We start from the raw sequence: 25,721 nt of genomic DNA on the forward strand, positions 1-25,721 counted from the left end.
CCACATGGATTTTCAAACACTTGTAAATTATTTAAACAAGATTATGGTTGAAAGGTGATTTATCCTGTTTATTCTTGCACAGAATTGAGAATATGGCATTTGCCTTATTTGCCTTAGACGTCTATTTCAAACACTTCTAATTTAGTGAAACAAGATGTTAGTTGAAAGTTGTGTTTTTCACAGTGTTCCTTCACAGAGTTGAGTAATGGCACTTTCCTTATACTTCCCCACATAGGTTTTCAATCACTTTTAACTTAGTGAAAGAAGAAGTTATTTTAAAGTTCATACCTCCACAGTGTTGTTTCACATATTTGGGTATATGACCCTTTTTAAATATTTCCCCACATAGTTTTTCAGAAAGTTGTAAATTATTAAAACAAAATTATAGTTGAAAGGTGATTTATTCTCTTTATTCTTTCATAGAGTTGATATTATGGTTTTTATCATACATTTTTAAGACTGTTATTTCAAACACATCTAAGTGAAACGATATTAGTTGAAAGTTGGTTTTTCCACTCTGTTCTTTCACAGAGTTGAGTAAATGGCATTTCCTTTATAACTTACCCACATAAGTTTTGAAACACTTTTAAGTAAGTGAAAAAATAATTTAGTTGAAAGATTTTTTTCTCCATAGTGTTTCCTCCAAGAGTTGTTTATATAACACTGTCCTTTTACTTCAACGCATAGGATTTCAAACATGTCTAAATTAGTGAACCAAGATGGTCGGTGAATGATGGTTTCTCCAATGTTTTTTTTTCCCACAAAGTTGAGTTTATAACATTTTCATTATTCTTCCCCACAAAGGTTTTCAAACACTTCTAACATGGTAAAAGAAGAAGTTAGTAGAAGGGTGGTGTCTCCACAGTGTTATTTCACAGAGTTGAGTATATGGCACTATTTTTCTTCTTCCCTAAGTTTTCAAACAATTCTAATTTAGTGAAAGAAGATGTTCCTTGAGACATTGTTTCTCAACAGTGTTGTTTCACAGAGTTGAGGATATGGCACCTTCTTTATCCTTCCCAGCTAAGTGATTCACTTTTAACTTAGTGAATCAAGATGTTAGTGAAAAGATGTTATCTCCACCCTTTCTCAGTGTTGTGTTTGTGGTAATTTAGTCATATTTCGTTCCCTAGTATTTCAAACAATTCTAACTTAGTACAACAAAATTTTAGTTGAAAGATATTTTCTCCACTATGTTCTTTCACCGAATTGAGTATATGGTACTTATACTTCCCCCTATAAGTTTTCAAACTCTTCTAAATTAGTGAAACAAAATGTTACTTGAAAGATGGTTTCTACACTAGGTTGTTTCACATACTTGAGTATATTCCAGTTTCCTTCAACTTCCCCGCCATTGTTTTCAAAAACTTCTAACTTAGTGAAATAAGAAGTAAGTTGAAAATTGTTTCTCCAGCTGTTGTTTCACAGAGTTGAGTAATGGCACTTTTCTTATAATTCCCCAAATTATTTTTAAACACTTCTAAATTGGTAAAGCAAGATGTTGGTTTATTGAGGGTCTCTCCACAATATTTTTTCACAGAGTTGAGAAGATGACTCTTTTCTTATATTTTTCCACAAAGATTTTCAAACACTTATAAAAGAGTTAATAAAGAGACCGTCTTTTTTCCATTGGATATTCTTTCCTGCTTTGTCAAAGATTAGTTGGCCATACGTTTGTGGGTCTAGTTCTGGGGTTTCTATTCTATTCCATTGGTCTATGTGTCTGTTTTTGTGCCAATACCATGCTGTCTTGATGATTACAGCTTTGTAGTAGAGGATAAAGTCTGGGATTGTGATGCCTCCAGCTTTGGTCTTCTTCAAAATTACTTTGGCTATTCAGGGCCTTTTGTGGTTCCATATGAATTTTAGGATTGCTTGTTCTAGTTTTGAGAAGAATGATGCTATAATTTTGATTGGGATTGCATTGAATGTGTAGATAGCTTTGGGTAGTATTGACATTTTGACAATATTTATTCTTCCAATCCATGATAACGGAATGTTCTACCACTTCTTTATATCTTCTTCAATTTCCTTCATAAGCTTTCCATAGTTTTCAGCATACAGATCTTGTACATCTTTGGTTAGATTTACTCCTAGGTATTTTATGCTTCTTGGTGCAATTGTGAATGGGATCAGTTTCTTTATTTGTCTTTCTGTTGCTTCATTGTTAGTGTATAAGAATGCAACTGATTTCTGTACATTTATTTTGTATCCTGCAACTTTGCTGAATTCATGTATCAGTTGTAGCAGACTTTTGGTGGAGTCTATCGGATTTTCCATGTAAAATATCATGTCATCTGCAAACAGTGAAAGCTTAACTTCATCTTTGCCAATTTTGATGACTTTGATTTCTTTTTGTTGTCTGATTGCTGATGCTAGAACTTCCAACGCTATGTGAAACAACAGCGGTGAGAGTGGACATCCCTGTCAGGTTCCTGATCTCAGGGAAAAAGCTCTCAGTTTTTCCCCATTGACGATGATGTTAGCTGTGGGCTTTTCATAAACGGCTTTTATGATGTTTAAGTATGTTCCTTCTATCCCAACTTTCTCAAGGGTTTTTATTAAGAAAGGATGCTGAATTTTGTCAAAGGCCTTTTCTGCATCGATTGACAGGATCATATGTTTCTATGTTTTCTTTTATTAATGTGATGTATCACATTGATTGATTTGTGAATGGTGAACCAGCCCTGCATCCCAGGAATGAATCCCACTTGATCATGGTGAATAATTCTTTTTATATGCTGATTAATTCGATTTGCTAGTATCTCGTTGAGAATTTTTGCATCCATATTCATCAGGGATATTGGCCTGTAGTTCTCTTTTTTTATTGGGTCTCTGTCTGCTTTAGGAATCAAAGTAATACTGCCTTCATAGACCGAGTCTGGAAGTTTTCCTTCCCTTTCTATTTTGTGGAATAGCTTGAGAAAGAAAGGTATTATCTCTGCTTTAAACGTCTGGTAGAACTCCCCTGGGAAGCCATCTGGTCCTGGACTCTTGTTGGGAGATTTTTAATGACTGATTCAATTTCTTCACTGGTTATGGGTCTGTTCAAGCTTTCTATTTCCTCCTGATTGAGTTTTGGAAGCGTGTGGGTGTTTGGGAATTTGTCCATTTCTTCCAGGTTGTCCAGTTTGTTGGCATATAATTTTTCATAGTATTCCCTGATAATTGGCTGTATTTCTGAGGGATTGGTTGTAATCATTCCATTTGCATTCATGATTTTATCTATTTGGGTCATCTCCCTTTTCTTTTTGAGAAGCCTGGCTAGAGGTTTGTCAATTTTGTTTATTTTTTCAAAAAACCAACTCTTGGTTTCGTTGATCTGCTCTACAGTGTTTTAGATTCTATATTGTTTCTTTCTGCTCTGATCTTTATTATTTCTCTTCTTCTACTGGGTTTAGGCTGTTTTTGCTGTTCTGCTTCTATTTCCTTTAGATATGATGTTAGATTTTGTATTTGGGATTTTTCTTGTTTCTTGTATAGGCCTGGATTGCGATGCATTTTCCTCTCAGGACTGCCTTTGCTGCATCCCAAAGTGTTTGCATTGTTGTATTTTCATTTTCTTTTGTTTCCATATATTTTTTAATTTCTTCTCTAATTGCCTGGTTGACCCATTCATTCTTTAGTAGGGTATTCTTTAACCTCCATGCTTTTGGAGGTTTTCCAGACTTTTTCCTGTGGTTGATTTCAAGCTTCATAGCATTGTGGTCTGAAAGTATGCATGGTATGATCTCAATTCTTGTATACTTATGAAGGGCTATTTTGTGACCCATTGTGTGATCTATCTTGGAGAATGTTCCATGTGCACTCAAGAGGAAAGTATATTCTGTTGCTTTGGGATGCAGACTTCTAAATATATCTGTCAAGTCCATCTGATCCAATGTGTCATTCAGGGCCCTTGTTGCTTTTTTGACCGTGTGTCTAGATGATCTATCCATTTCTGTGAGTGGAGTATTAAAGTCCCCTGCAATTACCACATTCTTGTCAATAAGGTTGCTTATGTTTCTGAGTAATTGTTTTATATATTTGGGTGGCTCCTGTATTCGGCACATAGACATTTATAATTGTTAGCTCTTGCTGATGGATAGACCCTGTGATTATTATATAATGCCCTTCTTCATCTCTTGTTACAGCCTTGAATTTAAAGTCTAGTTTGTCTGATATAAGTATGGCTACTCCAGCTTTCTTTTGACTTCCAGTGGCATGATAAATATTTCTCCATCCCCTCACTCTCAATCTGAAGGTGTCCTCAGGTCTAAAATGAGTCTCTTGTAGACAGCAAATAGATGGGTCTTGTGTTTTTATCCATTCTGATACCCTATGTCTTTTGGTTGGAGCATTTAGTCCATTTACATTCAGTGTTATTATAGAAAGATATGGGTTTAGAATCATTGTGATGTCCGTAGGTTTCATGCTTGTAGCGATGTCTCTGGTACTTTGTCTCACAGGATCCCCCTTAGGATCTCTTGTGGGGCTGGTTTAGTGGTGATGAATTCCTTCAGTTTTTGTTTGGGAAGACCTTTATCTTTCCTTCTATTCTAAATGACAGACTTGCTGGATAAAGGATTCTTGGCTGCATATTTTTTTTCTGTTCATCACATTGAAGATCTCCTGACATTCCTTTCTGGTCTGTCAAGTTTCAGTAGAGAGATCCGTCACAAGTCTTATAGGTCTCCCTTTATATGTTAGAGCACGTTTATCTCTAGGTGCTTTCAGAATTTTCTCTTTATCCTTGTATTTTGCCAGTTTCACTATGATATGTCATGCAGAAGATCGATTCAAGTTACGTCTGAAGGGAGTTCTCTGTGCCTCTTGGATTTCAATACCTTTTTCCTTCCCCAGATCTGGGAAGTTCTCAGCTATGATTTCTTCAAGTACACCTTCAGCACCTTTCCCTCTCTCTTCCTCCTCTGGAATACCAATTTTATCTCTCTTTAGTGCATCACTTAGTTCTCTAATTTTCCCCTCATACTCCTGGATTTTTTTCTCTCTCCTTTTCCCAGCTTCTTCTTTTTCCATAATTTTATCTTCTAGTTCACCTATTCTCTCCTCTGCCTCTTCAATCCAAGCCGTAGTGGTCTCCATTTTATTTTGCAGTTCATTGATAGCATTTTTAGCTCCTCCTGGCTGTTCCTTAGTCTCTTGATCTCTGTAGCAAGGGATTCTCTGCTGTCCTTTACACTGTTTTCAATCCCAGTGATTAATTTTATGACTATTATTCTAAATTCAATTTCTGTTATATTGTTTAAATCCTTTTTGATCAGTTCATTAGCTGTTTGTATTTCCTGGACTTTTTCTGAGGGTAATTCTTCCATTTCATCATTTTGGATAGTCCCTGGAGTTGTCTGGGACTGAGGGGCACTTCCTCTGTGCTGTCTTGAATAACTTGCATTGGTGGGCGGGCCGCAGTCAGACTGGTGTCTGCCCCCAGATGTCTGCCCCCAGCCCACCGCTGGGGACACAGACTGGTGTGTGCCTTTTCTTCCCCTCTCCTAGGGTCAGGATTCACTGTGGGGTGGTGTGGCCCATCTGGGCTACTTGCACACTGCCAGGCTTGTGGTAGGCTGGGGATCTGGCGTATTAGCTGGGGTGGATCAGCAAGGTGCCCAGTGGTCGGAGGGGCAGGCTCAGCTCGCTTTTCCTTCGGAGATCTGCTTTGGGAGGGGCCCTGTGGCACCGGGAGGGAGTTAGACCCGCCGGAGGGATGGATCCGCAGAGGCACAGCGTTGGGTGTTTTCATGGTGCAAGCAAGTTCCCTGGCAGGAACTGGTTCCCTTTGGGATTTTGGCTCGGGGATGGGCGAGGGAGATGGCACTGGTGAGCGCCTTTGTTCCCCACCAAACTGAGCTCTGTCGTCCTGGGGCTCAACAACTCTCCCTCCCGTTGTCCTCCAGCCCTCCTGTTCTCCGAGCAGGGCTGTTAGTCTATAACCTTCCAGATGTCAAGTCCCACTTGCTGTCGGAACACATTCTGTTCAGCCCCTCCACTTTTGCAAGCCAGACTTGGGGGTTCTGCTTGGCCGGCAGGCCGCCCCTCCACCCCGGCTCCCTCCTGCCAGTCTGTGTAGTGTGCACCACCTCGCCGCCCTTCCTACCCTCTTCCGTGGGCCTTTCGTCTGTGCTTGGCTCTGGAGACTCCATTCTGCTAGTCTTCTGGCGGTTTTCTGGGTTATTTAGGCAGGTGTAGGTGGAATCTAAGTGATCAGCAGGACACATGGTGAGCCCAGCTTCCTCCTACGCTGACATCTTCCCAGGATTCCTCCAAAAGGTTTGTTTCTTAAAGAACCTTAATCCACAGAAAAGTTGGCAGAACATCACTGAAGATTATGGGAACAGAAAGGACATAATTGATTTATCCACCTTATTAAATATGGTAAATTTCCTGGGACATCCCATAAAGATCAGACATTCACCAAACTGCACCAAAGAAAGGATCAGAGATTTATACAGTAGTTCTACATACAGGAGGATTGTTCAAGCAGGCTCAACAGATATGGAATTTCCCATTGAAAATGCAATTCAGTCTCTCTCCCTTTCACCAAATCCACTCACCAATCTATTATAACCATGAGTTATGTGTACTGTGTGTGTGTGTGTGTGTGTGTATCTATGAGCACAATTTTCAAATGAAATTATCTTTGGGTATATATGCAATTATGTTCCCATGGGAAATTCAGCCTGTGCTTTCTTTGTTGCCTTTTCGCAAAATAAAAGATAATGTTTAATTTGGGGAGGGGGGGCATAAGTGAGTGATGTAAGTGACAGCCAGGAGTAGCAGAAGCTGTTTTCAAACATGGAAGGCTGCTATATAGAAGAGATTGCTGATGGATTCTATATAGAAGCAGAGGGAAGAACAAGAAGGACTCATAACAAATTCAGAAAAAGCTACCGGCAGATTTCAGTTCATCTTAAGAATATAGTTTTTTACACCCCTGAACTGTTCTTGTTGCGATGTAGTGTGAAAGGAAGTGAGAGACTTTCTCCAGGGCTGTATAGGCATTGGGAGCAAGATAGGAGAATTCTATTTGAATTTAAATTTCTGTTTTCCTATGTGCACTGAGCACTTAATAATACTGAAGAATGAAATAACATGCTATCCAAAAACGTGCTTCTTTGGCATAAGGATTGTTGTAAGCTGATACTTTTGAGAAACAGCAGACAAAGGAGATGCTCTGAAACACACCAGAGAAGTTACCCTTTAGTAAGGGAAATTTAAATTTATAAAGGAAATCCCCATTTATAAGTGTTTCTTTCTCTCTGTACCATTAAGGAAGAATGAGTTTAAATCACAAAAGAATCTTATCAACAAAGAAAGTATCTACTTAAATTTCTATAACAAACCTTTCCTTTCTTTATAGTGCTTTTCCTGGTCATATCCCTATAACTGGCTTCCCCCACATCCTTTCCTTGTCTCAGCTAAGATGGTATTTAAGCCTGAATTCTTACTTTCCCCAGCTTCATTGAGATATAATTGATATATAACACTGTGTAAGTTTGAGGTGTAAAATGTGATGATTTGATTATCGTATATATTGTGAAATATTTACCACAACAAGATGAGTTAACACATCTTTCTTTTCATATAATTATCATTTAAGTTATTTTTGTGATAAGAACTTAAGCCTGAATTATAAGCCACCTCTTTTAGAGTTACTTATTTTTCCCTATCTCCCATGTATACATGAGAAATACATTTTAATAAAACTTCTGTTTTTTTTTCTCTTGTTTGTTTTTTTTTTGTTGTTGTTGCAGAGGCTCAAGCCAAGAACATAGAAAGGTAGAGGGAAATTACTTCCCCCACCCCAATAGCTGGAACATAGTTTATCTTTTATTTAAGTTTTTAATTCATTTTCTGAAGAGTGTTTTGGAACAAAATGGCAGCAAAAATTAAGTAGACACATAAATGGAAGTTATTCATTGCTCAGGGACGTTTTCGATTTCTGTTCTGATTTCTTTGGGATTCTTTTGGCTTGAGCACCCAGTAATTGAGTTCTGTCCCTATGACCCTCATAAGAACAAAAACTAAAGCAACAAGGCCCTTTTCTATTTTCCTCAACCTCTTCACATTTCTGGGAGTTTGTTTTCATCACACCTCACCTGATACTAGATATCCTATGATTTCCCTAGTCTTTCTCAGAGCCAATTCATCCTCTTGAGCTTGATATTCCAAGACATGTGTAATCAAGCCCACCCTACCTATCCAATTTTACTTCTTATTCTTTCCTAATATAGATCTTCTATTAGCCTTAGGCCATTCTCCTCATTCTCTGAAACTCATCAACATTTATATCATGAAAAAATAAAACAGACTCAATGTGGGTGTATAGTAAATGGGAAAAAGAAAGAGCACAGACCCTGGAATCAGGCTTTACGGACTCAAATCTCAGCACTGTCATTTATTTGTATTGTGGCTTTAAGCAAATTACTGTTAACCTCTGAGCATTAGTTTCTTTACCAGTACAGTGGATCTACTGATGTCTATCCAGAACAATTGTTATGAAACTTATAGAGATTCTAGGTACATTCAATTCAGAAATCAAATAGAACTGAAATACCAATAATGTGGCCCCTTCAACTCCATGGGGGCTTCTTTGCATGTGAGACCAAGGAGTCCTCTAGGGGAACAGTTAAAGGATGGGAGAATCAAGAATAATGGTTCAGTGTTTAGTATAAAGATTCTGAGTACAGTATGCCACTCACATACACTTAGTCTCTGAGAATTCATTCCTAAGTATTATGAAAAGAGGGCTTAGATATTGCTCTAGAATCTTTGCCTATTTTACATGGAACTAGTGATATTAGAGTCAGCTTTTCCTCATAAAACAGACCAAATAGTAAAAAAAAAAAAAGTAGAAAAAGGGAGCATCATACACCAGGGAGACAGAGAAAAATGAGGTTAAGGTGACGTATAGCATGTAGTAACCAGAAAATATCTGTTACAAGATATATGAGACCTTCCTGAAAATTCCTAAATCCTTTTAGGGCGCATTCAGTGTACTAGATTTCCCACTGAGGAAACCTGGATAAAACTAGGAAAAAATATTTGTTGCTAGTTATTATAACTTAAATTTTCCCCAGATGATTTTACAATTACAAATTCCAAGAATATTCACAATTAGAGAGAATAATAAGATCAATTCTTATGTATGCATCCTCAAGTTCTTTTTGTTTTTAATTTAAATTTTAGGTATTTAACATAGAGTGCAATATTGGTTTTGGAGTATAATTCACTGATTCTTCACTTACATACAACATGCAGTGCTCATCACAAGTTCCCTAATTAAAACAAGATGAAAACAAACAGGGAGGCAAACCATAAGAAACTCTTAAATACAGAGTACAAACTGTGTATTGCTGGAGGGGGGTTAGGTAGGGGGATGGGCTAAATGGATAATGAGCATTAAGGAGGGCACTTGTTGGGATGAGCACTAGGTGTTATATGTAAGTGAAGAATCACTAAATTCTATTCCTGAAACCATTATTACACTATATGCTAACTTGTATTTAAATTTAATTAATTAATTAATTAATTAATTAATTAACTATTTGAAACACTAAAAATATTCCCTTTTTAATACCCATCATCCATCTAGCCCATCTCCTACCCACATCCCTCTGTCAACCCTCAGTTTATTCTCTAGAAGTTTCTTGTGGTTTATTTCCCTCTCTTCTATTTTTCCTACCCTTCCCATATCTCCATATGTATGTATATATATATATATATATATATATATATATATATACATCTTCTTTATCCATTCATCACTCAATGAGAATTTGGAATCTCTCCATAGTTTGACTATTGTTGATAGTGTTGGTACAAACATTGGGGTGCAAGTACCCCATCCAATCTGTATTTTTTGTATCCCTTCGGTAATACCTAATAGGGATATTGATGGATAATTGGGTAGTTCTATTTTTAGTTTTCTGAGGAACCTCCATACTATTAGAGTGGCTGCACCAGTTTTCATTCCCACCAATAGGCAAGAAGGTTCCCCTTTTTCCACATACTTGCCAACACTTATTGTTTCTTGTGTTTTTAATTTTAGCCATTCTGACAGGTATCTTATCATGGTTTGGATTTGTATTTCCCTGTTGATGAGTAATGCTGACCATCTTTTCATGTGTCTATTAACCATCTGGATGTCTCCTTTGGAAGTGTATATTCATGTCTTCTACCCATTTATGAACTGGGTTGTTTGTTTTTTGGCTGTTGAATTTGATAAGTTCTTTATAGATTTTGAATTCTAACCTTTTACCAGATATGTCATTTGCAAATATCTTCACCCATTCCATAGGCTGCCTTTTAATTTTGGTGATTGTTATCCTTACTGTGCAAAAGCTATTTTATCTTGATGAAGTCCCAATAGTTCATGTTTGTTTTTGTTTCCCTTGTTTTCAGCGACATATCTAGTAAGAACTTGCTTTGGCTGAGGACAAAGAGGTTGCTACCTGTGATCTTTTCTAGGATTTTGATTGTTTCCTGTCTGTCATTTAGGTCTTTCACCCATTCTGAATTTGTGTTTGTGTATGGTATAAGAACGTGGTGTAGTTTCATTCTTCTGCATGTCGCTGTCCAGTTTTCCCAACACCATTTATTAAAGAGACTGTCTTCTTTTCCATTGGATATTATTTCTTGTTTGTCAAAGATTAATTGACCATATAGTCATGGATCCATTTCTTGGTTTTATGCTCTGTTCCCTTGATCTGTGTGTCTGTTTAGTGCCAGTACCATACTGTCTTGATGACTACAGCTTTGTAATATAGCTTGAAATCCAGAATTGTGATGGCTCCAGTTTTATTTATTTTTCAGGATTGCTTTGGCTATTCGGGGTCTTTTCTGGTTCCATACAAATTTTAGGATTGTCTCTTTTAGCTCTGCAAACAAATGGTGGTATTTTGATAAGGATTTTCAGTAAATGTGTAGATTGCTTTGGGAAATATAGTCATTTTAACAATGTTTGTTCTTCCAATCAATGAGCATGAAATGATTTCCACCTCTTTGTGTTTTGCTCAATTACTTTCATAAGTGTTCTATAGTTTTCAGAGTACAGATCGTTTACCTCTTTACTTAGGTTTATTCCTGGGTATCTTATGGTTTTTGGTGCAATTGCAAATGGGCTCAATTGCTTAATTTCTTTTTCTGATTCTTCATTATTGGTGTATAGAAATGTAACAAATTTCTGTATGTTGATTTTATATTCTGCAACTAAACTGAATTCACATATTTTTTTGTGTAATCTTTTGGGTTTTCTGCATAGAGTATCATGTCATCTGAGAATAGAGAATGTTTGACTTCTTCTTTGCTGATTTGTATGCCCTTTATTTCTTTATGTTGTCTGATTGCTGAGGCTAAGACTTCCATAGTATGTTAAATAGTAATGATGAGACTGGACATCCATGTCTCATTCCTGATCTAAGGGGAAAAGGTCTCAGTTTTTCCCTATTGAGAATGATATTAGCTTTAGGTCTTTCATATATGGCCTTTATGATGTTAATGTATGTTTCTTCTACCCCTACTTCCTTGAGGGTTTTTATCAAGAATGGATGTTGTATTTTGTGAAATTCTTTTTATGCATTTATTTACAGGATCATATTTTTCTTATGGTTCTTTCTTTTATTAATGTGGTGTATCACTTTGATTGATTTGCAGATATTAAAATAGACTTGCAGCCCAGGAACAAATCTCACTTGATCATGGTGAATATTTTTTAAGGTACTGTTGAATTTGATATGCTAATATCATGTTGAGAATTTTTTCATCCAAGTTCATCAGGAATATTTGCCTGTAATTCTCCTTTATAGTGAGGTCTTTGGTTTTGCAATAAAAGTAATGATCGCTTAAGAGAATGAGTTTGGAAGCTTTCATTCTATTTCTTTCTTTTTTTTTTTTTTTTGTAACAGTTTGAGGAGAATAGGTATTAAGTCTTCTTTAAATGTCAGGTAGAACTCCCCTGGGAAGCCATCTGTCCCAGGACTCTTGTTTGTTGGGTGATTTTTTAAAATTAAATTTACTTATTTATTTTGAGAGAGAGAGAGAGAGAAAGAGAGAGAGAGAAAGAGAGAAACATGAGTCAGGGAGGAGTACATGGAGAGGGAGAGAGAGAATCCCAAGCAGGCTTGGCACTGTCAGAACAGAGTTTGATGGCTCAAACCCATGAAGTTTGTGAGTTCAAGCCCTGCGTTGGGCTCTGTGCTGACAGCTCAGAGCCTGAGCCTGCTTCAGATTCTGTGTCTCCCTCTCTCTGCCCCTCCCCCACTCACATCTCTCTCTCTCTCTCTCTCTCTCTCTCTCTCTCTCTCTCAAAAATAAATAAGCATTAATTGTTTTTAAAGAGACAGATGCTTAACTGACCCAGGTACCACTATTTGTTGGGAGATTTTTTATTATTGTTTCAATTCCTTTGCATGGTATGGGTCTGTTCAAATTTTCTATTTCTTCCTACTTGAATTTTGGTAGTTTGTGTTTTTCTAGGAATTTGTTCATTTCTTCCAGATTGCCGAGTTTTTCACAGTATTCTTTTATAATTCTTTGTATTTCTGTGCTGTTATTTGTGATCTCTCCTCTTTCATTTGTGATTTTATCTATTTGTGTCATTGCTCTTTCTTTTTGATAAGTCTGGCTAAGGGGTTACCAATTTTGGTAAATCTTTCAAATAACCTGCTCTTAGTTTCATTGATCTGTTCTACTGTTTTCTTTGTTGTTGTTATTTCTATATCATTTATTTATGCTCTAATCTTTATTATTTCCCTCTTGCTGACATCAGACTTTATTTGTGGTTCCTTTTCTAGCTCTGTTAAGTATACGGTTAGTTTGTGTATTTGGGTCCTTTCTTGCTTCTTGAGATAAGCCTGAATGGCAATATACTTTCCTCTTAGGACTTCCTTTGATGCATTCCAAAGGTTTTGGATTATTGTGTTTTCATTTTCATTGGCTTCCATATTTTGTTTCAATTTCTTCTGTAATATCCTGGTTAACACATTCAATCTTTAGTACGATGTTTTTTAACCTCCATGTATTTGAGGGCTTTCCAAATTTTTTTATTTTGGTTGAATGTAAGTTTCATAGCATTATTATCTGAAAAAAGGCATTGTATGATCTTGATTTTTTTTTATTTCTTAAGGGCTGATTTGTGACCCAGTATGTGACCTATACTGGAGAATGTTTCATGTGCACTCGAGAAGAATGTGTATTCTGTTTTAGGATGAAATATATCTGTTGAGTCTATCCAGTCCAGTGTGTCACTCAAAGCCATGGTTTCCTTGTTGATTTTATGCTTAGATAATCTGTCCATTAATGTAATTCGTCTGTCACAAGAAGCTTGCTAGGAAAAAAAATAAAAAGCAAAGAAGAAAAAATTAAAAATTTGAAGTTAAATATTTTGAATAATTTTTAAAAATTAAATTAATTAATTGCTCTTTTTGTATCTAAAAAAGAAAGAAACAAAGACACAAAAATAAAAAAAAAGAAACAAGCAAAAACCCAAATTATACTAGATCTTTTTTTTCCCCAGAGCCAAAGCTTTGCAGTAGCACCCTATGATCAGTAGAGTTGGTGTGGGAGAGGGGTTTCTGCTAGTCTTTGGGGATGGGGTCTGCTGCTCTGATTCTCAGGTGCATTTGCCCTAGTGGAGATGTGCCTACAGGGCCTAGGCGGGAAGGACTTGGTGCTGCAGGTCTATTCTCCATCGGTGGTGCTATTTAGCTCATTGAAGTTGATCAAGCTGCTGAGTACAGGGAGAAAATGGCCTCCCCCATTCATTCATCTAAGCAGCAGGAAATGCACACCACCCCTCTTCAGTAAGCCCTCACATATGCATAAACATTGACCTCGCCTGGGTCCCTGGTTTCCATCCTGCCTTCACCTTGTCTGTGTCCAAGATATTTGCCTGCCAAACAGTGTAGCACTCCTATGTTTTATCTCAGGCATGGCTATGTTTCAAAACCCCACATTTCAGAGACCCCACCATCTGGGACCTGCACTGGTCTTCTGGGAAAGTGTTTTCCTGCATTGTGGAATTTGCGGGCTGGTTACAGAAGACAGCAATGTGACAGTGTCCTTGCTAAGAGTTCATGGTAAATTGCAACATACAACCAGAGCCAGGGATTCCTAACCTCAGCTGGAGTCTTTGTTCCTATACTGGTGAGCAGTACAGCTTGATGGTACCTGTAGAGTCCTTTGCCTACAGAGAGGCTGTATCACCTTTACCAAATGCACTCAAAGCAGGGGAACCACTTCTCCGTATATAACCCTGGGAATCTTCAGGCTGCTGCTGCTGGCGTTCAGCTCTGCTTTCCCACCAGAGCACTGCTAAGTGCCCCAGGCACAAACCTGGCAATGTCCAGACCTCAGAAACCAGAATCTGCACTCCACTCTTTATAGAAAACTGCAATCTTCTCCTTTTCCCCCATCAAATGTGTTGGGGAGTCGTTTTATTGTGTAATTACTTGCATGTATTTTCACTCTTTTTTCCCCCCGAGCCTTTTCTTTCTCCTCCTTCTCTCTTCTACTCCCACCACAGTTACTACTTCCTCCCCTGGGGAGCACCCATGGCTCTTTTCTTCCACAAACTCTTAAATACAGTTCCTACTTTCCATGCGTTGTCTTTCTGGTTTATAGACATGCAGCTTGGTTCTCTAAGACTACCAGTTGATCTCTTGGTGTTCAGAATGATTTGATATTTATCTACCTGTGTTCAAGGGAGGAGGCACCCTGCTTAGAGCCACCATACTCCTCTACCATCTTATCTTTAACCCCCCATCTTCCAATTTTTAAAAAATTTTTTAACATTTATTTATTCTTGAGAGACAGAGAGCGACAGAGTGTGAGGAAGGGAGAGGCAGAGAGAGAGGGAGATACAGAATCTGAATCAGGTTCCAGGCTCTGAGCTGTCAGCACAGAGCTCGACCCAGGGCTCCAACTCACAAACTGCTAGATCCTGACCTGAGCTGAAGTTGGACGCTTAAGTGACTGAGCCACACAGGTGTCCCCCTGCCACATCTTCCAATTTTAACATGGTCACTTTATAGCCCCCTTTATTCTCTCAACTTTTCACTGGGTTACTTTAAAAAAAATTGCAAACATCGTCTTATTTCATGCTAAAATACTGTAGTATGTATATTTAAAATATAAGAATTCTGCTTTACAACATTACCACAGTATAATTATCACAACTTAAGAAGTTAACAGTTCTTTAATGTTATTAAATACTCAATTAGTGCTCAAATTTCCCTGTTTTTTCCTCATATTTTACAGTTAGTTTCTGAATTGAGATCCAATCCAAGATCTAGAGATTGCATTTCCTTGATATATCTTACTTTTCTTTTAACATTTTGGGGAAGATCAAATGGCACAATGGATGATAAAGTGCTTTTGTAAATTTTCCACACCTTATAGAAGAAGAAAATAAGGTTTAAGGGAGATTATGGACCTGCCCAAGGTCACAAAACCAATAACTTGAAGACACAAGGTTTAAACTCAGATGACCCTAACTATAGACTGCCCTTCTCCTCTACCTATGCTGACTTAACATATGCAATTTTGAGCACCCATATGACCTCTAGATGACAGCTCTCACTCTTCTTCACTGAAGGAATAAGGAAAGGAAGGTGACCAGGGACCAACGGTATGGTGACCAGGAACTAACTGCATAGTGCTAAAGACCCAGATAAAGTTAGGGTCTATGAATGCTAAGCAGGTCCAGACTACACAGGATTAGAGGGTGTTCCCTGCAACACTTAGCTGCCCAGAACAATAGCAGCAACTGTCCTTGATTTGAGTTCTCCAAGTAGCATTTAGAAAGGATGGGAATGAAGACAGCCTGAAGGCATTGGCAAGTGAAATACTAAAACAATTGACCAGAAGGTCTAGGCTGGAGTAGGAAGGCAGGATGGAGTTGGTGGACCAGGAAAGTGTCCCAGGCCTGAAGCCTCTGAGGTCCAGGAGTAGGTGGACTGGAGGAACTTAGAGAAAGAGGAAGGAGACTTGGAAATATGAGAGGGGGCTAAGGGGCAGAAAGGGGGATCTGAAGCCATAATTTTTAAGAGTCTGAGCCCTTTTGGATGTGGAAAAATCTGGGAATCAGGAGCTGAGGTGGAGCATACATGAAGGTCCAATAGGCTTTGATCTAGAACTGGGAGGAATTAATGCCTTCTCTTAAGAGATGAGCTTTAGGCAGTAAAGACCATCTTGTTAATGGAAAGAGTTCAGCTCAGTCTTTCTAGATGGTATACAGGACTGGATTTCCCCCAAAACATTGTTTGTCCCATGGGACTGAGCTCTTTTATGTCAAATTCCCCCATCACAGCTCACTGGCTACTGCAACAATGGCCAGAGACCTCCTTTGGTCATGTTAGGAACAGGACCAAAGATACCCTAGCAAAGAGAAGATCCAGTGTAAAGACATCTAGGTGTTTAGATGAATTAGGACAAAGTTGGCATCAGGAACCTGGAATAGGTTGGGATTACAGGAGAAGACCTTGGTTCTAGCTCTACCTCTGTGATTTGTGACCTGTGCCAGTCCCTTCCCCTCTCTGGATTTAATGTTTCCATTAGTACAAGGATGAGTTAGACTAAATGACTCTCAGCACCTTTCCAGCTCTAAATTACTAGATTCAAATCTAAATAGAGATAAGCTATGCCAGGAATGGGATTTAATGTCTGAGAAGTTATTAAAAGAATTTGAATGGGATCACACAGGGAACATATGGGAAGGAGGAAAAAGAGGGAAACAAACCATAAGATACTCTTAATGATAGAGTATAAACTGAGGGTTGATGGACAGAAGTATAAATGGGTGATGAGTATTAAGGAGGGCATTTCTTATGAGATGTATGATGAATCACTACATTTTACTCATGGAATTATTACACTATATGTTAACTAATTAGAATTTAATTCTAGTTTGAAAAAGAAAGATAAATCATATAAAATGCTCACTCAGTAAAGAGAAATTATTATACTTTGGCTCTTTCAGATCTTTCCTCACCCCAATGCATGTGTCACAGACTGTTGTATATTAGAAGGCATCAAGCAAGCCATATAAAATCCTGGTAAGCCATAGTTTTGTAAGGCATATGGTGACTTGCCAGAGTAATATTAGACAGAAGTGTACTTCTCTGTAGGCTTTTCTCTTGGGAACACTTAAAAACAGACATTGTATCTTTGGGGATTGCTAGGTTAGTTCTTCACTTTTTCCAGGTGCTGCCATATATATGAGCATCTGTTCCTTATCCCTTTTGGACAAATACAGGCACCTGCTTGCTGTGGAGGCATCCCTTCTGCTTTCTGGATGGAACCCGGACACCTCCTTGTAAGCAGTGTGGTTACTTGGTCAGAATGTGGAAGAATGTCTGGATTCAGGGTTGGCAGTGGGACCCAAATATCAAGGGCCATGTCTCTGTGCCCTTGGAGATGTCAGGGTTATGGGATTTCAAACTTGAATGGCTAGGATGGTGGTGATGTATACAGGAGAAAGGAGCAGGCATAATTGCTTCTGCACTGGGTGTGCACAACAATGTGGGGGAAATTCTGTAATACATGCACCCCATCACCAGCAGGGTGCAGCATCTGCCCAGTTGGCAGAGTGAATGAGTCAGGGCCAGATCTCAAAGTATTTGCCCAGAGCCCCTAAGCATCCTATGACATAAATTAAAAACAGTAAATGACAGCTGCCCTTAACACCACCAAAGAAAAAGAAGGCTCACAGTACAGCTGGGACCAAAGGTGCAGTAAAGTGACCAACCATTCCAGTTTGCTTAGGACTGAGGGATTTCCCAAGATGTATGACTTTCTGTTTTAAAATCAGAACAGTCCTGGGAGGACTGGGACAAGAATGTCACCCTATGTGGGAACACAAATCTATCACCCTGTCTCCATTATCATCTGTCCTCCCTGGTGCTCTGCCAACTCCATTGGGCTTAACAAAAGCTATGCTGATCATACAAGAGGTCAAATTATAAAGTGATAATACTAGTTAACAATCTGAGGCTTGTAGGCAAAGGAGTAATATTACCAGATAGATGTTTTACCTCCTCAATATTTTCTTATGAAAAATTTATACATACAGCAAATTTTATAGGTAACACCCACATGCCCTCACCTAGATCCTACAATTAGCATTTTACTGAACTTCTTTGATCACCTATCTATCCTTCTATCAATCCATCAATCCACCTAAGAGTTGATGTATTTCATAATAAATTGCAGGCATCAGTACACTCTAAACATTTTTGTGGTTTAGTGGAGTCAGACCTAAATTTAAAGATACTTGACTTCTATCAGCCTCAATTTTCTCATCTCTAAGTTGGTGACACCAAGTGTTGCTAGGAAGATTTGATTTATTTGCTTTCTCACTCAAATAATGCTTTCTTTGTGCATTTTATAAATGTTAGCTCATTTTATCCTCCTAACAATTCAATCAGGTAAATTCTATTATTACCCCCATTGTAAACATAAGCTTTCAAGAAGTTAATGAGCTTACTGAAGGTCACACAGCAAATGTCATTGCTGAGAGTTGCTAAGAATCTCTTTACTATTGATGCTCTTAGCCACTACACTATGCTATCTTCTGTATGTGATAAAGTATCTGAAAACACTCAACACAGTACCCACTAAATTACGGGCATTCAGTAATGGTGATCCTTCCCTTCTTCATTTTGAAAGTTTTCACTGCAACCCCACACAGCAATTATTATTTCCAGTGTACAAATGAGGAAACTGGAGGTCAGCAAGTTTGGTGACTTGCTCAAAGATGCACTGCTAATAAATAAAAACAATGGATTTGAAACCAGAAACAACTGGTTCCTGAGTCAATGTCATGTCTATATGATGTACAGTTCAAAAAACATTGAAGTGCACATGAGCCTATACCACATATTAGGGATTCTTGTTTAAGGATACTCTTACATCCCTATCCACAAGCAGAAAAGAATGTGTTAGAAATAGGGGCTTCTGCCTGCTTCCCAAGAGGGCGCTGTGTCTTTTACAACTGTTAAACAGACTCAGTGACAGGTGGCAGAAGAGCCTCAGTCTCATCAAGCTCCAGGAAAGGAACCATGGCTTTCGGCTATCACCTTTTCCTTATTTGGGATGCCCTACATGATGTAATCTCTTCCCTATTGTACCCTTCCCTTTCCCCATCCTCTCCCACTTCTTCCCTAATCCCTTCATCACTCTTCTACTCTTCTTCCTCATTACCTTCCTCCTTCCTCTTTCTTCCTCATTACCTTCCTCCTTCCTATTTTTCCTCCCCATCTTTGTCCTTTCAGGAAGTCCCTCATAATCATTATTTTCTTCCTCATAGCTACCATTTACTGAATGCTTCTCAGATGCTATTCTAGGCACTTTACATGTATTAGCACATTTAGTCTTAACAATGCTATGAAGAGAGGGCTACCACTGCTCCTGCCCCACATTTGAGAAAATGGAGGCCAATAGAGGGTTAGTAACTAAGCTAGGGGAACCTGGACCTGAGTTAACAGACTTCCCAGAATTTATCTTGAGACATGTTGATCATTCCAAATATGCTCATAGCTGATGGCACAGTAGTAATAGGGAACTGGACTTTGAGAGATTTGCTAAAATTGCCTGGCCTTCTGTAGAGTGAGCTCCTATTCTCAGCATAAAAGCAACCTCTGGCACAAAGCATGCAAAAAATTCATTCCCACTGTGTCAAACATGTAAAGAGGTCCCCAGTTTGGGTTATTCCAAGATTGGAAGGCCTGAGTTCTAGTTGTGCCTTTAGTTCCTCTTAACTTGCTATATGACTTTGCGTAAGCAAGTTTCCCTCTCTGGGTCTCATTTATAAAATGTGAATGATAATATATTCTCTACTAACAGTACAGGGTTATTAGCATTAGCATAAGATGAGAATGTTGAAACAGGTGCTTTCATTGTAAAGGATTTTACCAATATAACAATTAACTTCCTTTATTCTCCTCCATCTTTTCTCTCTCTTTAATCTCCATTATCTTCTTCTTTCACTGTATTTTTATTCCTTCTCCTCCCTTATTCATTCTCCTTTAAGCAGGTCTTGGACTTGCAGCACTGCACTTAGGCAGAAGGAACACAGGCTTCAGAGGCAGATGGACCTAGGTCTGACCTCTGGTTCTGCCTTTTTCCTAGTTGTTGGGCAATTACTTTACCATTTTGAGCCACAGTTTTATCATCTATAAAGTGGACAGACATCACACCTTCCTTGAAAGATTGTTGCTGGAAGATGCGGTAGATTGTGTGTAAATATGGCCAATAATTCCTCCTATCTCTGACATGCATGCAGTCCTTCCCATCAGGGTATGGAGTCCCTTTTCCTCACTCTTTAAACCTGGGCTTCCTGTGTTAGCCCAGCTGGGCTTGCTTAGACCAGTAGAGTACAGCAGCAGTGTTGCTGTATCATTTCTGGTCTTATGCCACAAAAGGCCTTGAAGCTCTGTTTTTTACCTTTTTGGAAGCTGCTGCCAGGTTAAAAATGTCTGACTACTCAACTTGGAAGAGAGGCCATGGAGGATAAAATACTAACAAAGGAGTTGGGAGGCCCAGACAGCCCATAGGTCTTCCAGCCACTCCAGCTGAGGTGCCAGATCAAGAGTGCCGACATCTTGGATCCTCCAGCCCTAGCCAAGCCCTCCAGCCTGACTCAAGCTGTTTGAGTCAACACCACATGGAATAGAAATAAGCTATTCCCTGAAAGTCTTGTTCAAATTGAAGATCATGAGTAATGGTTGTTTTAAGCCACTAAGTTTTCAGGCAATTCGTTTCACAATAGATAAATAAACCAGAAAAACTAAATGAGGTAGTAGCACCCCAACCAGTGGCTAGCAGATGTAGGTGCTCAACACGTTACTGTTCCCTTCCCATTCAGAAGTGTCCCTGGGAAATGACTGACCTAGTGGTGCTACAACTGAATTTTATAATTGACAAATATGAACTCCAGTGTGTCAAGGATGCAGAGCAATAACCACTCCTCATATACTTCCAGGGACCTACTGAGGCCTATACAGGTTATACTCAAAGTCACGTAGCTCAGTGTGCTCTTTTTGCCCACAATGAGCCTGGGACACCTCAAAAGCAGTCCTGTAGATGAAAAAAATCTTGGGTAAGGAAGTAATGTTAGTTTTGACAAACAGTATTTCTTTTGACTAGTCATTCAATTACCTGAAGGAAATTAACACGTATTGAGTGCTTACTATGTACATAGCATTGTTTACAATAGTCCTGGAAGTGGGTACTATTATTTTCCCCATTTTCCAGGTGAGGACACTGAGGCACAGAGAAATTTTTGTCAGCTACTGGGTTACTGGGAAACACTAGGACAGTTTAATGTACAAGATGTTAATTATGGAACCCTTGGGATCAACACTTGCAGAAGAGAAGCATTAGAGGAAGCAGTGTTGAACAGAGGGAGCTGTTGAGCTGAAAGTCTTTTCTTTATTTTTTAAGTTTGTTTATTTTGAGAGAGAAAGAGAGCACAAGCAGGGGAGGGTCAGAGGGAAGGAGAGACATAATCCTAAGCAGGTTCTGCATCCATCAGCACAGAGCCCGATATGGGGTTTAAACTCACAAACAGTGAGATCATGATCTGAGCCAAGGCAAGATCAAGAGTCAGACACTTAACTGCACCACCCAGGCACCCCTAACTGCAACACAGTGTTAATGGAAACCTTAGTCCACCCTATGGGGAGCTCTGAAACTAGATGGTTTTTCACTGTTGTTCCCTATTGTATCCCTGTATGGAAGGAGGCCTTTGTATTCCTGTATCAGTCACTGGATTCCTAGACCCTATTTTCTAGTTTAGAGTTATTTCAACTACTCCTATCATCAAACCATCCCCAAAGGGAGAAAGGCTTTAAAAAAAATAATTATAGAGAAAAAGTAGGGAAAAACAGGCTCTAGAACCAAATCTGGGTTCACATCTTAAAATTTCTCTTACCAGCTGTTTAACTTGGGACAAGTTATTTAACTTGTCTGAACTTTGGTTTATTTTTTGGAAAATGGTAATAAAAGTACTTAGCTTGAAACATTTTTGGGCACCTGGATGGCTCAGTGAGTTAAGCATCTGACTCTTGATTTCAGCTCAGCTCATTATCTCAGGGTTGTGAGATAGAGCACTGCATTAGGCTCTGTGCACTGGGTGTGGAGCCTGCTTAAGATTCTCTCTCTCCCCTTCCTTCTACCCCTCCCCCACTTCCTCCTTCTCTCTCTCTCTCTCTCTCTCAAAAAAAAAACCATTAAAATTAGATTGTTTTGAAAATTAAATACAATCATGTACATACAGCATCTTGCATAGAGACCTGGGACAGAGTGGGTAGAGAATAAATGGAAATTATAATAATAGGGTAAATTATTGTGCAGTGGTTTATTCAGTTTCCTCATTTATAGGGTGGAGGGAATGAAAGGGAAGAAGAGCTACCCAGAAGGGGAAAAGGCACTATGTCTTTTATATTACTTGGTACTTAGAAGCATTCAGTCAGCATTCACTCCAATGAACAAATGTTTATTTAAAAGATTTCGTACAGACATAACACTCTACTTTCAAAGAGCAGAGGAACTTTTTATATTATGAACACATGAACACCAGCAACTTGAAACTACAGTTAAAGAAGGAAGAAAATATCCCCCTTTCCCCAGCCAGGGACTGAGATTGGAGTTAAAACTTTCTCACTCAGCCAACTCCCATCTCTGTCTTTAAGTATAAGAGTAACTTGACTAGACATCTGATTTTGGTAGAGAGGAGAGATACAGGGCCTGAGGAGCCTAGTGCCTTTTCTTCTATAAGGGAAGGCCACCTGGAGAATCTATAGGAAAGGGGGTGGCCAGCAGCTGACCTGAGGCCTCCTTACAGAAGAGGGCAGACCCAAGAGAGGGATGGATGGATAGAAGGGAAGTCCCACCCTCTTGCCTGTGTAAAATGGTTATCACTCACTTGATTATCATATATATCACTATGTAAGTGCCAGAATAATAGTTCTGAACAAAAATGGTTTTGTTCAAAATGTTTTTGAACATTTGGCAACACAGATGTCAGCATAGGGTCCCTCTCAACATAAGGCAGCTCCTACATTAGAGCCCAATGATTTAGGCAGCAAGTTATAAAGGACTTGTGGAGTGGGTGTGGCTCCCTAATTTCACTGTGGGGAACTTCTGCCATTAATTTGAAAAGCTAAGGTTATGGGAGAAAAACCCGTAAGTCTCAGAATCTCTAGACACACAGCCTGGTACCTGAGAACTTTAGTATATCTGGGAGACTAGGGTGAGAGTGAACTCCAAAAGGAGGCCTTGTCCAAGTTACTTCTGGACTTTGATTAGATGAGATGAGATGAGGGTGGCAGTGGGGGAGAAATATACACCAAGGCTACTGGAAAGTCCTGCAAGAAGACTATTGTCCTTTCAGAGCCTAAGGCAAAAGTACAAGGAGGGGGCACACTGGAGCCTTTACCTGAAGTAAGGGCCTCCTCCAACCCTCAGCCCTTAGGCCCCAGGCCTCAGACATAAGAGGCAGAGAATCACATCTGGGCTTTCTGTCCTTCCCTCAACTTCAAACAAGGGCAAGGGTTGAAATGTGGATGGGAGAGAAGGGATCATCAGACACACTGTCATTAGCACCTTCTTAAATCAGAAACTCCAAGAGAAAAAAGAAATAAGAGCAAAGTGAGAGGGGTTGTGCTTCCATCACATTAAATAGGAAACTTGCCAGAGGTAGGGGAGGGTGGTCTCAAATCAGGACATTAATCACTCTGGCCAAGGGGAAGGGTTATGAGCAGCAGAGCTCTATGTATTCTCCATCTCTTCATTCATCCTGCTTCCGTTTTGGCTTTTTGGGGTTCCGGGACCGACTCTTGGCTTTGCACAGAGGACATATAGGTGCATTCCGATGAATTTGCTGATGACATGACAAGCAGGCCTAGTGAAAGGACACAGGACAAAGAAAGTTAGTAATCAGATTCTTTTAGCCTATAGTTCAGGCTTCTGATCCCCAGAAAGCAGTTGTGATTTTCCAACAGAAAGGAGTAGTAATCAATGACTGAGACTCAAGTAGACAGATCAGTGCCAGATGTAACAGATGTAAGGGCTATAAAAGAATGAGGGTCAAAGAAGGGTACTGAGGAAAAATATCCAAAGTTGGGAAATAACACAAAATGAGAGTTATATATCCATTTAATATTATGTTAAAGCATGGACCAACAGGCTGTGTCAAGGATTATTCAATTCTCTAGGATACATATTAGTAAACTTTCTCTACAAACGCCAAGAGAATAAATATTTTAGACTTTTTAGGTCACATGGTGGTAGTTAAAACTACTCAACTATAACTGTTATACGTGAAAGAAGCTACAGAGAATACATAAACAAACAAGCATACATGTGCCCCAGTAAAACTTTATTTACAAAAACTGGGAGCAAATCAGACTTGGCCTGTGGGTTCTAGTTTGCTGACCCCTGCTCTAGGAGAATGTTCCTTTATTTGATTATTTACTATTGATCAGGGCCCGACTCTGTGATTTATGCTAATAAGCAACAAATGGTTTTTGCCCAGTAGAGATGCAGATTATTTCTGTTCCAAAGGAGAGATAAAGGTTATAGTTCATCAACCAGTTCTGTATTTAATTTTCCAAACTTATTTCAGCATTCCTTTCATTCCCTTACTATATATGTGTGTTTCTTAAATGCTTTTTGAACCAGCTTTGTAATCCTGTTGAATTCCTCATTAACAACACATGCTCACTATATATTTGCACAAGTTTTGTTTCTAACTTTTTAAAAATTATGCTTTGGCAGATCCTGTCAATCTCCCTGCATTGTAGCCCCTCTGGGAATGTGAGGCTATAAAATCAGCTGGTATGCCACATGAACAAATGCTCAACACTAATAATCTTCAGAGAAATACAAATCAAAACCACGATAAGATATTGCATCACACCTGTCAGAATGGCTAAAATTAACAACTCAGGAAACCACAGATGTTGACAAGGATGCAGAGAAAGGGCAACCATTTTTGCACTGTTGATGTGAATGGAAACTGGTGCAGCCACTCTGGAAAACAGTATGGGCTTCCTCAAAAAAAATGAAAAACAGAACTACCCTATGACTCAGCAATTACACTACTAGGAATTTATCCAAAGGATACAAAAATGCAGATTCAAAGGGGTGCATGGACCCCAATGTTTATAGCAGCGCTATCAACAATAGGCAAATTATGGAAAGAGCCCAAATGTCCATTGACTGATGAATGGATAAAGATATGGTGTGTGTGTGTTTATATATATGGGAATACTACTCGACAATGAAAAAGAATGAAATCTTGTCACTTGCAATAATGTGGATGGAAGTAAAGGGTAGTATGCTAAGTGAAATGAGTCAGTCAGAGAAAGACAAATATCATATGATTTAACTCATAGGTGGAATTTGAGAAACTCAACAGATGAACATAGGAGAAAGGAAGGAAAAATAAGATAAAAACAGAGAGGGAGGCAAACAATAAGAGATTGTTAAATACAGAGCACAAACTGAGGGTTGCTGCAGGTGAGGTGGGTGGTGGGATGGGTTAAATGGATGATAGGCATTAAGGAGGTCACTTGTTGGGATAAGCACTGGGTGTCATATGTAAGAGATGAATCACTGGGTTCTACTCCTGAAGCCAAGAGTACACTGTATGTTAACTAATTTGAATTAAAAAAAGTTAAAAATAGTTGGCCATACTTTTGTGGGTCCAGTTCTGGAGTCTC

At 38.9% G+C, this 25,721-nt stretch overlaps 1 protein-coding gene across 2 annotated transcripts in view; it reads right to left on the reverse strand.

Annotated features, from left to right (window-relative positions):
* Window positions 1-22,471: 22,471 nt before the first annotated feature.
* ZC4H2 (zinc finger C4H2-type containing) overlaps window positions 22,472-25,721 on the reverse strand; it is a 29,457-nt gene continuing 26,207 nt past the window's right edge. For both annotated transcript variants that reach the window (XM_015076832.3, XM_015076831.3), the window contains one exon: window positions 22,472-23,899. In XM_015076832.3, the coding sequence (XP_014932318.1) occupies window positions 23,767-23,899 (133 nt within the window). In that variant the 3' untranslated portion in view covers window positions 22,472-23,766. The remainder of the gene's footprint in view (window positions 23,900-25,721) is intronic.

The sequence above is a fragment of the Acinonyx jubatus genome, chromosome X (genome assembly GCF_027475565.1).
Source record: "Acinonyx jubatus isolate Ajub_Pintada_27869175 chromosome X, VMU_Ajub_asm_v1.0, whole genome shotgun sequence".
Lineage (NCBI taxonomy): Eukaryota > Metazoa > Chordata > Mammalia > Carnivora > Felidae > Acinonyx > Acinonyx jubatus.